Source organism: Poecilia mexicana, unplaced genomic scaffold (assembly GCF_051168715.1).
Source record: "Poecilia mexicana isolate PSO_F unplaced genomic scaffold, ASM5116871v1 scaffold_17, whole genome shotgun sequence".
Lineage (NCBI taxonomy): Eukaryota > Metazoa > Chordata > Actinopteri > Cyprinodontiformes > Poeciliidae > Poecilia > Poecilia mexicana.
This window is the reverse complement of record NW_028263386.1, coordinates 8117333-8131471: the sequence shown is the minus strand read 5'-3', so window position 1 is coordinate 8131471 and position 14139 is coordinate 8117333. Positions and strand designations below refer to the sequence as shown.

At 38.1% G+C, this 14139-nt stretch overlaps 2 protein-coding genes across 2 annotated transcripts; one reads left to right on the top strand and one right to left on the bottom strand.

Annotated features, from left to right (window-relative positions):
* Positions 1–378: 378 nt before the first annotated feature.
* On the top strand, positions 379–2241 carry ly97.3 (lymphocyte antigen 97, tandem duplicate 3). The gene is made up of 4 exons (XM_015006246.2): positions 379–454; positions 682–751; positions 1673–1795; positions 2003–2241. Exons 2-4 carry the CDS (start codon positions 703–705, stop codon positions 2107–2109), a joined length of 279 nt encoding a protein of 92 aa, XP_014861732.2. The 5' UTR covers positions 379–454; positions 682–702; the 3' UTR covers positions 2110–2241.
* Positions 2242–2602: 361 nt separating this feature from the next.
* On the bottom strand, positions 2603–13747 carry LOC106929365 (Ras homolog, mTORC1 binding). Its single transcript, XM_015006245.2, has 8 exons — positions 13464–13747; positions 12211–12282; positions 7963–8030; positions 7798–7880; positions 7666–7722; positions 7509–7556; positions 6233–6314; positions 2603–4006 (listed from the first exon to the last, which is right to left on the bottom strand). Exons 1-8 carry the CDS (start codon positions 13513–13515, stop codon positions 3917–3919), a joined length of 552 nt encoding a protein of 183 aa, XP_014861731.1. The 5' UTR covers positions 13516–13747; the 3' UTR covers positions 2603–3916.
* Between the last annotated feature and the right edge of the window lie 392 nt (positions 13748–14139).

The following is a 14139-nucleotide window of genomic DNA, read 5'->3' as shown; positions in this document are numbered from 1 at the left end:
TAACTGAACAACATCACTTCCCTAATTATACATTTTGATTTATTACAAAAAAAAAATCCAGGGATTTTGAAGTCCAACTTTTGACTCTTATATGATGTTTGTTTTAAAGGTGAACGTGAGCCAGCTCTACTTTGTCTTCCATAATCTTCCCAAAGCAAACACACATTGTCTTTGGCTTTAGTCACATCCAGCCTAAAGACGAATGCAGACATTGTTATCTGTGTCAACTTCATCCTGAGGTAGGAGTCGACTGCTCTTGCATAATGCATTGGGAAAACCCTGGACACAGTGTACCGAGGGTGAGTGAGGAGCTGAGCACACAGACTTAACAGAGATATTATACCTAATGGGGCGTAACCATGACAGGACTGGAGTATGGAGAAGTATAAAAAGAGGAAAGGTCACTGTGCGCACCTCAGTCGTTGACAGAAACTGAAGCAGACAAACCAGTGAGGTATGTACATGGATTTGAATAAACGCAACAATTTTAATCTAAATGTTTAAAGGAAGAAGATGTCAGTTTAACAATCCGATTAATTTGAACTTTGTAAAACAGAAATCAGCTCACGTCTGACTAGAACAGACTGTTTGAATTCATTTAGTTGTTTTTTTGTTTGTTTTGCTATGAAATCTGTAGATTTTGAAACACTGTTCATGTTGTGTGTTGTTTCTCTGGATCAGACTGCAGAGCAGAGCAGGAAAATGAAGTTGTTGATCCTGGCATTAGCCCTCGTCCTGCTGTTTACAGCTGGTGAGTCTGTCACTGATTGTCCACTGGACAAATACAACCTCTGCTGCTATGCAACAGTATGGAGAAGTACCTTTCTGCAATAAATTACGACATCAACGTACACCACCTTGCACAAGTATTCACACTGCTTGAACTTTGCCACATTTTATTTTGCCTTGTAGTACATAATCATAAAACAAAAGAAAATGATAGAAGGTTTTCTCTTTTTTTAGCTGAAAAGTGTGGCATGCATCTGACCAGGTGCTCTGTTCAGATGAGATAAACATGAAGCTCTTATATCCTGCAACAGAATAGTGACACTCAACACAATACTCATTGTTACACATGGTGGTGGCAGTGTCATGCTGTGGGGCTGCCTTTCTACATGGGACAGGGAAGCTGGTCAGAATTGATGAGAAAATGAAAAACAAACCCAACGTGAAGGAAAACTTGTTACAATGAAGCAAAAGATTGGAGACTGGGGCAGAAGTGGAGTGGTTTAGCTCATGTTAGAATGGCCCAGTCAAAGTCCAGTGAAAAAATCTATTTCAGAATCAGTTTCAAGACTGTAAAATTGCTATTCACACCAATCTGACTGAGCTTGAGCTATTTCACCGAGCAGGTAAGAATGTTAGTCTGGACGTGAAAATGGAGGAGAGAGATACTAAAAGATTCTACATAGCGTTGTATAACACCACACTTTTCAGATTTTACTGGGAACAATGGTCCATCACAAGAAAATATACAGCAAAGTCTGTGGTAAAGGTGACAAATGTGAGAAGTTTCACTGGGTTTGAACCCTTTTGCAAGAGACGATAAATATGTTTCTATTTTTAATCAATAAACGTTGCTGGCATAAAACATCATCATTCATATGTAATTAGACACATTTTAAAAATCCCTAAAAAAAAACAAAAGTGAAATCTTTGCTTCTGTTTCCAGGCGGAGCTCTGGACTGCCATCGCTGCGTCCCAAGTCGGGCCGGAGGAACCTGCCGCACCTCCGTTGAGACTTGTGAACCAAATAAGGACGCCTGTATTGCTGCCAGATTCCTCCGACAACCATGTGAGTTTCTCAAAGTCAAAACCACCAAAAACTCGTATAGCTTCAACAGGGACGAAATAAAATATTTGAACTTTCAGTATGTGCACAGAAGTGCAAAGAAGCAGGAATTTTAGGTTTAATACCTGGAAATGTCAAATGTAGCCTGTTGGACTGCAGCATGTTCTTATTAGACTTAAACCAAATCTTTCTTTGTGTTTCTGTCCATAGTTGGCCATTTTCGGAGGTGCATTGCCTACTCGGACTGCAAAATGCTTGCGGCGAACGCCTACATAGATGTAAAGTGCTGCACCAAAGACATGTGCAACACCTTTTAAAATTCCAAATTAAAGGAAAGTGTCCAGCTGGGCATCAAGGCTGTAACCGTGAATGGGTCCCAAGGCAGACTGCAGCTTCTGTGGGCATTTGGTAAAGACACTGATGAATAAAAGAGTGAAAAAGGAGAAAAATGTGTGCCTCTCTTTATTGTTATTTCATTTTTATTTGAACAAGCTGACGAGGCTTTATTTTTGTATCAAAAGGACATGCTTGTTTTTTACACTTCCCACCAGAAAATTCCACACATTCATCATCGATTTTAATGTCTAAAGCAATTTTGAGCTTTAAATGATTTAAACAAATTTGTTTTTTGTTGTTATGGTTGTTGTTGTTTGCAGGATCCATCTGCTTACAGGAGAAAAATGCAGTAATTTTTAAACATAAATAAGTTTTTTAAGTTTGAATTTTGGGGGGGGGGGTTGTCTGATAATGAATATTAATGCCACTCCTTCTAATTGATTATTTGGAGTATCCAAGCCACCACGTCTACTCTTTTTTTTTTTTTGTAGAGCTTATTTAATCAAGTTGATTTCTAGAAGGCAGGTTTGAATTATTTCCACCAATTACGTTAAGAAGAATGGTCCAACATTTGGTCAGACTTATACCAGAAGCATATTGACGACTTCAAAATCGTTTCTATTCTCTGCAACCTGCAAAGAGGCATATCTAAACATTAGTGAGGCTGTATTTACATTTTAAACTACAGATTATTCAAACTGTGTGGATTTAACAGTAGATTTTAAAAAATGTAGCTCTTGTTTGTTTTTTTTAAATAATTGAAGGTTGCATAATTATCCCACTGCCAAAACGGAACAGTTGTAAGGAATCATTGAATAACGGGTAAATGTAAACTTCTGAAGTCAACTGTAAATATGTTGGATAAAAAATGTAATTTTAGATTTAGAATAACACTTCTCTAAAAAAAAAAAACTATAGCAGGATTTACCTGGACAAGAAACAAACTTAGTTTTACTGATTCACACATGATTTTATCATCCCTTCTCTCTTTCATATTTGCAGATAAGCACATAAAAAAACCCCTGAATGTTCAGCAGCATCAAATTTTCTAACAAAGATGCATCTGAATAAACCACGGACCATGCTGCTTACATAACCACTTTTTGCTTTAATGATTACAATCAAAAACATTTGTACAACATTTTCAACATTAGAAAATGAATGCAGATTTTCTTATTATTATTATTTTAATTTTGGCTGACAGTAACCAATGGGAAACTAACTGAGGGACGTGGGAACTGCGAGGTGATGAAGTAGAAAAGGTGTACATCAGAGAGGCCCACACAGCTGGCAATATATCAGAATAAAGATTTGTTAATCTGACTCTTTTCATATACACAGCAAACACCACAATTCTTTTATCTTGTCATTTAAACGGGGTCTTATATGGAAGCTGTGCAGGGGAAAAGCTAAGATGCATCAAGCTTACTATTTCTGTTCCTAGCTACAAATATTTGTTCTGATACATCCATACCAACTGTTTCAGGTTTTGCATCAGTGCTGAGCACAGATATGGAAAGGTGGCCTGAGCGAGATTTAAGACAAGAGAATAACCACCCATCCATGTTTTTTAATCACACACACAAAGAAAAACGAGGATGACAGAAAGGGGGGATGGGGAATACTGATAATGACAGTGGAATCAGAGCCATAAATAGACACTTTTGGGTATTTAGGACCCTGGTTGAGGAAGGGGCGTAGACTCAGCTGAGGTGGAGGGGAACTGGCGGCTAGCCTTCAAGTAACGGGATTTCCCAGTGCAGTGTCCTGTGTGTTGATTGGGCGGCTCTACATCATGGAGCAGGGGTTTTTTACAGGCTGCACTCCATCCATCTTCTCCGCCTCCAAGATCATCCTGCGGAAAACCTCCACGGCCGTCTGAGGGAGCGACAGAGAGCGCGACAAGCACATGCGGAACAACGTCAAATGCTGCACTTGGCACATGCTGAACTTTCAACCCTCCATGGAGTCCGTGACTTTCATTTACAACACTCGGCGGTTAGTTTTGAAACGGTGACCCACTGCGTCTGACTGCATTTGAAAAGCAGATTCATTGACTACCTGAAGATATTTGTGTGGTGAGAAAATCTAAGTAGTTCAGCACGCAGCGGGTCACAAACGTTTTTAGTCTTTCTGATCTTTTGGGGTATGCAAAGCAGACATTTTGCCATATCAGATTTATTTCTATATGCTAAGTTTACTGTAGGTATACAGTGTGAGTAAATAGTGGATATGTAATAATCTAAATATGTTTTATAAAACATTATTTGTTTTGGTGTTCCATTTGTTCCATAAACTTAAAAAAAAACAAAAAAACATTGCTCTCCTGAAATATTCGACTTCTCTTTTTCAGTTGTTACTTTTCAAATTTTCTTTCCTTTTGTGGTTTTATGTTGCTGCATGTTTCATTTTTCTGCTGCAATCTCAAAAGCTTTTTTTTTTGTCTCTGTTACTTATTTTCATTACTCGACTTTCACATCATCGATATTTTAGTTTTATTTTGAAACATTTGTCTTTATGGAGGTGCATGTCTCCAATTTTATATCGTAATGCAACTTTGTCAAAAGCACAGCCTTCCGTTTGTTGCTTTGTTGTGCTTTGGACTTGAAAGAGGCTGTTATTTCTCTTCTAAACACGGGGAAGCTGTGAATAGTATGAGGCATTATGCAGTTGTGCCTGAGTGACTTTTCGTCCACTCGAAGGCAGGAAACACAATGCAGACATGACAAGTGCGAAGCCGCAGGGCCTCCGAACACAGACTGCGTGGGCGTCTTCAAGCACACCTGCTGTTTTAGTTCATGTAGGCGGAGCGGCGTAAAGTGCCTCTGAGCTGGATGAAGTGGAATTTAAATCAGACGGTGGCGCTCGCTTAATTCACCGTAAGCCAGTCGTGTTGCAGCAGGGTCATCGTTCTGAAACAGCTGACGAACGACTGCGAGCGGCACGGCTAATAGAAGGGAGGCTTCTCATCGAGAAATCAGGCGTGGAGCAGAAACGCTGCTCAACAAAAGCATCCTTCAGTCGCACAGCAGAGACAGATGGACGAGGTTCGATGAGACACTTTGGTCCAACGTCCACCAAATCAGAACGACGAGGATGATGCGTTTTGAGCTGGAGCGGTCTGACGTTGTTTACATGAGAAGTAACAAATACAAACACAGTAGATAAGAGATTTAGCACAACAGTGAGTTAAGGTTGACGATTACAATTATGTTCAGTGATTTAGAATATCGATTCATTTGTCAGATTAAACATATCTTTTGAGAATAACTTTTAAGCATGTACTAAACATACTTTTCACTGACCTGTGTTTAAAAATATTTTTTCTATTGGTCTGTGTAAGGTTTTGGTTTATCAGCATGTGACGCCCCAGTGCCTGTTTTTTTTTTTTTAGTTATTACAGTTGCTACCAGTTCTGAGCTCCTCGCCTTCTGCTCACCTGTGCTGCCTGGGTTTTTGAATTTTTGTAGGTCATCATTAAAACCATCATGATTACTGCAGTGAACCCTCCACTTCCATCCTCACCATTCTACAACCGCACTGCATGACAGTCTGACATAATGTTGTAATTTTAAATGTCATGATTTCATTAGCTGTAAGTGGAAATCATCATAATTAACAGAAATAAAGGCATTCAAACATCCATCTGTGTGTAATGTAGGGATAAAGTTCCTAGAACAAATGGACTTTTCAATTATATTCCAATTTGTTGAATGTGTCTGTATACTTCTCTTTGTATTTAAGACATTTTCCTGTAAATCTGTAACTATAACCTTTATGTCATGTTTTGTCGTTTAGCCTCTCATTCTCATTTTTTCTGCTGTGTTAAAATCAAATGTCAGTTATACCTGACACAAATTGACATAATTGTATGAATAAAAATTAGCAATAATTTGTCATATATTATTCTTTAAGGGTTTTGTTTTTACATAAAAATAATTTTACTAAATTTTAACAAAAAAAAAGTGACATGATGTTTTGCGATTTCAACTCAATTATGAGTTTCATTAAACTAATTGTGATTAAGTGAGGAAGTTGAACGAACACTTGTGGGGAAAAAAAAAAAATCAGAAACTTTTATCAGCAAACATGAACATTTTCTACCTGGTTCTCCTTGGCTGAGGACTCCATGAAGGCTGCGTTCCAGGACTCAGCTAATGCTTTCCCCTCTTCACAGCTGATCACTCTGATGTGGAGAAATAAAACACATGCAAACGTGAAAATGGAAAGATTAAAAAAACTCCATCTGCAGCAGCTCAGAAGTCAGCAGATGTAAATGGGTGATGTGTACACGAACAGCAAAATTGGAAATGTAAAAAATGTCATTCTCATTTGTGTTTGAGGTCAAATTAAAACCAGAAACGCCCTGGTCAGGTGTAACCATCAGGGTGTTTGTAGGAACACCCTGACATAATTACTGACTGACCTGTGGAATCAGGAAAAAGTTTAAAATAGAACCTGTCTGACATCATGAAGTAGGCTCAACTATCTCAGAGAGCATCTCATTATGCCGTGGTCTAAAAAAAAATTCAAGAGCAGATGAAAGAAAGTCACTGACATTTATTGGTCTGGAGCTTTTGGGACACCAACAAACTAAAGTGAGAGCCGTTACCCACAAAGGGAGAAAACATGGAGCACGGTGGTGAACCAGTCAATCACAAAGCATTTCATTGTGGAATATTTCCAAAAACACATCAACACCTCATCCAGGAGGCCACAACAGGAGCCAGAACAACATCTAAAGCCCTGCCACTCGCCTCAGTTGAGACCGACCAGTGTTAGTGATTCACCAGTAACAGAGACTGGGCAGCAACAGCCAAAAACCACTGCTGACCAAAGTGAACACAAAGCCTGTCGCACATTTGCCGAAAAAAAAAAAAAAAAATTAAAAAAGTCTTGGTTATCCCCAGAACCTTTGGGGAAATATTCTGTGGACTGGTGTAATTGTCATCATACCAACAGTCAAACATGGTGGCGGTAGTTTTATTCTTTCAGAACCTTGTCCATTTCAAACTGATGGAATCAGGAATTCAGTTTTCTAGCAGAACATTCTGAAGAGAAATAGCTGCCAGTTTCTGACCTGAAGCCCAAGTTCGCTTGGTAAACGATCCAAAACACACCATCAAGTCCACCTCTGATTGGTTTAAGAACAAATCAAACCAAAATGAAAGTTTTGGAATAGTTGAGACAATTTCGCTTCACATTAAACAATCCTTTCATGCAGAGTGATCCAGCTTGTTCTTTTTATGTTTCTTAATAAATAAAATTCTTTTTTGTGTTCACTTTATCTTTGTCTGATTTTCGGATTTCCTTTGATATGCTGTCACAGAAGAGGATGAGCAATCTCCAGTAAACCTAACATTGTAATGATGGGACATACCGTTCCATATGTAGGTCGTTCTTGTTTCCGACAAGCATAATTGGAACTCTGCATTAAAAAGAAAATATCACAAAACCACAACATCATTTGTGTATGAGAGATTTAAAATGTCTCAGAAGAGCAAAGCCACAAAAAAAAAAAAAAAGGAGGTACTCACTGAACCTTCCCCACCATGTCCAACAGCTTTTCATGGATAACTTGAACAACTTCAAAGCTGGAAGAAAAACAATGAAGAGAACAGTTAGAAAGGTCACAGAGTCCATCTGGGATGCCGGGAATGAACGTTCACCTTTTATTAGACGTAACAGAATAGACCAGGATGTAACCGTTGATATCTATGGAGTATGTCTGGGGAAAGATGGAGTATTCATCCTGGAAAAGATTCATCCAGCAGAGAAATGAGTTAGTGGGTTTATAACAGAAACATGACACCAGGCTTGTAATGGAGTCCTACCTGCCCTGCTGTGTCAACGAGCTGAAGGTGGTACTCCTGTCCATTTATTGTGATCATTTTAGTAAATGCTGCAACGACAAGACGAACACATTTAGAAACTGCGCATTTAAATGCATTTTGTGCCAGGATGATAAAAACATCTTCCTAATATAATGTTTATCTCTGTTCTGCACACTTAAAGACAGAGTTGTAAATCCAGTTTGATACCGTGGAATTAGTTCCGCGGTGCACTGCCAATATCTGTCTGGAGACGAGTTTGGTTATCCATCACGGCGGAGAGGCGGTGCACATCCTGCAGCATCTCACTAATAATGCTGACACCGCTTCATGTTAAGCATCCAGGGGATTATTTATAGACACGGAACCGAGCGCACAGCCAACGCAGGGCGCTGTACGCGAGCAAAAGTGTGAGGGAAAAACAGGAAAGCAGCCTGCAGGTAAAGTTTCGACCCGGACCTCTCAGGAGTCTGGGATTATTTGTGTTGATGAACTGGTGTGTTTGTCCCACAAACAAAACAAAAAAAAGAATTACTGCCTTAGAGCAATGTTCACTTTTGCAACCGTGAGAAGAAGTCCAGACACAAACCAGTCAGAAATAACAGACTAATCTGCTCTATCGCGCTCCATCTCTCTCTCTCTCTGTCTCTGTCTCAGATCAGTTGGTGTCGTGTTTCAACACATTATTGTAGAGGGAACATTGCACCCTGGTGGGTGAATCTTGTGATTCATTGTCATCCAATAACAACTCGCTAAAATCATAAAGGAATTACCAGACATCATACCAGAGCTAAAATCAAACCACGGAAACCTCAGAATCCATCGTATGAATATGTTGCTCTACCAGGATACAAATAAATGTCCATTGTGCTCTTCATTTGTGTTTACTCCTCCTGTTTGCTCTGACACCCCGAAATAAAACGCAAAATTGAGAATCTCCTAATTAATGAATACATTTGCGTCTCAAAGATTATTACATCAGGTAAATAATTATTTATATTAGCAAGTGAATTCAAAAACTGAAACTCATTATTTGCCATAGACACCCAGGGTGAAATATGAAGCATTTATTATTCATTTATTTTTTTATGATTATGACTCAAAGCTAATGAAAACTCGAAAAATATCTGTCTCAGAAAATTATTGTGCAAGACATATAGAAATTGTTTTTAATAGAGAAATGTCAGGCGAAGGCATTGGGAAGGCTGCCAACTTAACAATTATCCAGGAGACATTCACTGTCGCTCACCACAGGGACGATAAGCCACAAACTGGGGATTTGCTTTACATACTGGATGATAGCACAGAGTTGTACCAAATCACATTCATGGAAAGTTAAGTGGAAGGAAAAAGTGTGGCAGAGTGGCGTAGGTGTAAATTACTGTGAGTAATTCAGTCTCTGTGACGGCCTTTGAGATTAAACCATGTTAGAGTGAAAAACAATCTCAAGAAATCATGTTGGTTTATCACTAACAGTTCCATAAAATATCTTAAAGGTACTCGGTGACAAAATGTGAAAAATTTTGTAAAAAAAAAGTGTATGCATATACTTTTTAAAAACACTTTAAAACAACTAACTTTTGCAGTGTTTTAGCTAAGCAATGAGAAATAAAAGTAGAGTGAGAGATTCTTGCAGACTATATTAGACGCATTTTTGGTTGCTGAACACTGATTTTCTTTTAGAGTTTTTTTTAAATTATGCTGTTTATTATATTGTATTGTTTTATAGCAAAAGTTATTTTACAGCTGCCTTTAATTTAAAAAAAATCTGGAGAAAGAGCGCTTTACTCCTATGTGGGGTTTTGTCGCATGCCAAAAAAACATAGAGACCAGACATGCAGACTAAATGCAACATCACAACACTGATAAGGCATAATCTGAATGATCAAAAATGGTTCTGCATGCTTCAGAACGTCCCTTGTTATTAGTTACTGCACCAAAGTGACATTGTGAGCAGTCAGCTCTTCATCACACAGTTAAAATCACAAAGAGATCTCTTAGTGATTCCCCGAATCGTCCAATCTAGTTCATGCCGTGCAGCAAAACCTGTGCAAAACAAACTTGTCCAAAAGTTAAAAAAATAGAAAAAGCAGACTGGTTAAGCTTTACAGCTAAAACCAATACCATAATAATGTGCACCAAACGGTAAAGCTGCACTACTTGGTTTAAGACCCAAACACAACAATGGTCTTTGTCTTTTTTATATAAATAGCTCACAGTGTTGACTTTAAATATAACTTTTGCTCTTAAATTTACAATCTGTCAGCAGGAATGTGTCAGCAAACTATAGTGAGAAGCTTTAACTTATGGAAGGAAACTTATATAAAGTGTGACCCAAATCACACTTTATATAAGCTTCTAACTTTGAAGAAAGCTACAAAAAATATCTCATTTGAGTAGTTTAGGTAATCTTAACTCGCCCTAAATAGAAAAGTTTTAATTTAATGTGTTATCACACAACAATAAAAGAGATTATGTGTCTTTTTTTACGCAGTGTATGTAAAGTTCTTGGGCAGGATAACTTCAAGTTTCTCTCTGGGTTTTTGAATGGTTCCCTGACGTGTCTCAACATAACAGCAATATTACATATGAATGCACCACCTCTTGACTAATCAATTCACTAGGAATAAAAAAAAGACGAGACAAAACTTTGATGTATGAACAGTGAGAGTCTCTTTTCCACTCCGTCTCACTGAGAATTAAATTATTCCACTTGACTTTCACCAGGAAGCGTCTTCATGAGCAGACGCAGAAGTTAATGCTACTAGAAACAGAAATGCATTATTCTTCGGCTGACATCGCTGGGTTTGGTGGAACTGGAAACATGCACAGGATAAATTAACTTCTGTCATAAAATGCATTGAGTGACATCAATCATATTGCAAACACTAACACTCACATTTCAAAACTTCTATTTACTTTACTATTTTCAATTAACTGTCAGTTACCATCTCATAGTTTGATCTCAGGATAGAAAACAAACCTAAATATTAGCAACAATGCCTCTGAACTGTTTGATTTGGTTTACAGTCTCTACATTATGTGTAAAAAGCATTTTAAAGACTTAAGAATAAAAAATTTACATATCAGAATAATAAATGGACAAAACAATAATAAAATACACATTTGCAAACATAATTATGTGCCGGTTTCTTTCACGTTTCATGTTAAGATTCCAAACATCACCAGAAATACAACCTAGAAAAGCTAATTCTCTAACATTTATTTAATTTGTCAACATTTATCCAGACCAGGAAAATACAAAACCCAAATTTTAGACTATTCCACTCCACACAGCGGATCCTAAATCTGGGTGATTTGCAGTATTAAATATTGTAATATAGCCATTTAGAAGGATGCAAATGTGTTAAAAATCCTTTTCATTGTAATTGTTTTTATGATTTATAAAGTTATTAAAGTATTTGTTTAAAATTACATTTGAAAACAACGCATCCTTTTCCTTCCTACTTTATGTTTGTCTATCACGTAAAGTTCCAAGAAAATATTTCAATTGGTATAAGTACTTTTATGCATCGCTGTCCTTCCTCATGCATCAATAAAACTGAAACTAAAGAAAGCAGACTCATTGCCATAAACAGAAAGTATTACATTAAAATTAACCGTTTTAACTATTTCTTAAATGGATTTAAGGAAAATTGCATTTCTTAGTCATTTCAAACATTCTCATTAAGAGAAGTTGGACAAAACTTTGTGTATGAATTTTTTACTAAGACCTAAAGCATTACAAAAACATTTAAAAAAATACGTTTTTTATAGGGCAACCATATTGGTTTAGAAGAATTCCTAAATTTCCCAATTTCTGGGACCTTCCTGTTTATTTTCTACCTTAGAAGTTGAAAACAAAACTGAATTAAAATAGAATGCAATATTATATACCATCCTTAAACCAAACGTGTGGTCCCAGTGGAAAATACCTGCGTTTTCTTCTCTTTTTATGTCTTTATGAAAAAAAGTGTGTTCTTTGTTGCTCTTCATCCCCAGACCCAGTGTAGACAATTATGGACAAGACCATAGAGAGCGATAGAATGATGAAGATGAAACAGATGGGAAATAAAAATGTGGGATGTTCGAAACCTATAATCTTATTCACCTCTTATCATTCAGCTCCACTTCGAATAAAAATAAACACTGAAACCAAACAGGCTTTTATAGTTGACAAACATGACACCTACGTTGCTAACTACATGAGAATCTGAGAATCAGAATAAATATCATAAGATTCATACTCACTGTTTTCTATTGTTGGGTCATAGGAGTCCACAAACTGGCCTTCCACAAACTGAATTGTCAAGGAAGACTTTCCTGAAAAATACAAATTATCATGAGGTATAATCACATTTTTTTTTTCCCACTAAATTTTCCATTATTATTCTTGAATACAGCACTGAAACAGCTTCTTTAGCAATAAGCTTTTACGGGTTACCCCTCTTCTGAATATCTTCCCCCATGACACTATATGATACAAAATAACAGATTTGTGTTTAAAGTTCTTCTTTATTGCTCTTACAAAACATTTGAATTATCTAAGAAACCAAATGTTTGCTTTTGATTAACCAAAGCAGTTATTCTGCATGAGATTAACTTATTCGAGTTAACTAAACTGTTCCTTCCCACCGTTACCACATGGCTGCTCAGGATAAGACATCACTGCAGAGTCAGTGGAATCAGCTGGGCTTCATTCGATGCATAACTTTGCACCAACTCTCATTAAAAATAGAAGAATTTCACTGCATTGTGTTACAATTAGGACGAAATCAGATTGTGTGCAATTAAATTAGTCTCTAAATCTGACAGAATTGTTCTGGATTCATTTGATTACACACATTTCCGCATACCTGGATAGGAATTGGACCTATTTGTCTGGTAAAGTGCCAATTGAGGTCTGCTGTGAATCGCTGTAAACGTGTTGAATTAAGCTGCAACCTTATGCAACCATTCGAAACCCGGGCTCTCTGTCGTTTCTGCAGACATGCCGCTCTCTAATCGCGTTATCTCCGTGTGCCATCTTGCCATCCTCAGCATCCTCCCAGCGCATACAAATTGCACTTCTTCTGTTTCGGATGCGATACATTAATCCACGCAGTGATGCGTCACATCCACAGGACCGCCAGGCCTCTACGGAGCGTGGCACTGACTAACATGGCTCCGGGGTGAGGGTCACTGATGGATACCTAACCAGATGATCGGTTTGTGTAAAAAAAAAAAAAAAAAAAATATCCGCCTTGAACCGCACATTCGTGGCCTACACTGAAAATAAACACAAGCCCACGTTTCACCTGGTGGCGCTCATTCGCCCGTTCAGAGATGTTGCGTGACGGATCTTTCTCCGCCTGTAATTTAAGTCTATTATAGGAGGCGTAAACCGCCCTCATAATGGACTTATACCGAGTCGAGAGGCCGCACGGATCTGCTGTCAGCGTCCCATCCTATGTTACTTTCTCTGAGTCATCCCCCCCAGTTAGCTGCGCCGGCCGGGAACTCACCTACGGATCTGTACCCGAGGATGGCGATTTTTCGTGACTTTGGCTGCGGCATGTTTTCCGTTCCCGGTTATAACATCCAGTCCTCGGGCTGTACCGCAACCTCCAGCGGGAATGGCATCCAAATAGATTCAAGGGGAGCTCAGATCCGACATGCAGCGTCCAGATGGCGGCGGGTCTCCCTCTTTTTTTCGACGTATTCTGTATTTGATTTGATTTTTTTAAAAATGCGATTTCACGTCATGTATAAAAAAGCATGGAGTATCTTCTGATCTACAATAACTGCGTCACTCCCCTTTGCAATTTAATGAATAAATAATTACTGCTTGGGTCTGATTGGCCGAAAGAAGAGCAGAGGCAGGCCTAACTGCGCCTACTGGCTTTTTGATTGGATGCCACAGCTTTTCGTCAAATAGTTCTGCATTGTGATTGGTTGTGACTCTCTCCGTGACGTCCTAGGTGGTCAACAGCAATGTCATTCATATCTTTAGGGTCAGGGAGCAAAAATTCAGGCTCTAACAAGGATTAATTCTTTAATCTGTGATAGTAAAGCAAGATTCATATCTTAAAAATGTAAAATAAGATTAGGCGTCCCACAGACCACAAATGAACCCCTATTTATGATGCAGTCACAAACTTTAATGCATTTTGTTGGGACTGTACATCGTGTGATAAATAA

What these genes read in the sequence shown, in the direction of transcription:
- ly97.3 (XM_015006246.2), top strand. Translation starts at nt 703, where the DNA reads ATGAAGTTGTTGATCCTGGCATTAGCCCTCGTCCTGCTGTTTACAGCT. An exon ending in CGTCCTGCTGTTTACAGCTG is followed by an intron (nt 752 to 1,672) that starts GTGAGTCTGTCA and finishes TTCTGTTTCCAG; the next exon opens with GCGGAGCTCTGGACTGCCAT. An exon ending in CAGATTCCTCCGACAACCAT is followed by an intron (nt 1,796 to 2,002) that starts GTGAGTTTCTCA and finishes TTCTGTCCATAG; the next exon opens with TTGGCCATTTTCGGAGGTGC.
- LOC106929365 (XM_015006245.2), bottom strand. Translation starts at nt 13,515, where the DNA reads ATGCCGCAGCCAAAGTCACGAAAAATCGCCATCCTCGGGTACAGATCC. An exon ending in TGACCCAACAATAGAAAACA is followed by an intron (nt 8,031 to 12,210) that starts GTGAGTATGAAT and finishes TTGTCGTTGCAG; the next exon opens with CATTTACTAAAATGATCACA. An exon ending in TCGTTGACACAGCAGGGCAG is followed by an intron (nt 7,881 to 7,962) that starts GTAGGACTCCAT and finishes AATCTTTTCCAG; the next exon opens with GATGAATACTCCATCTTTCC.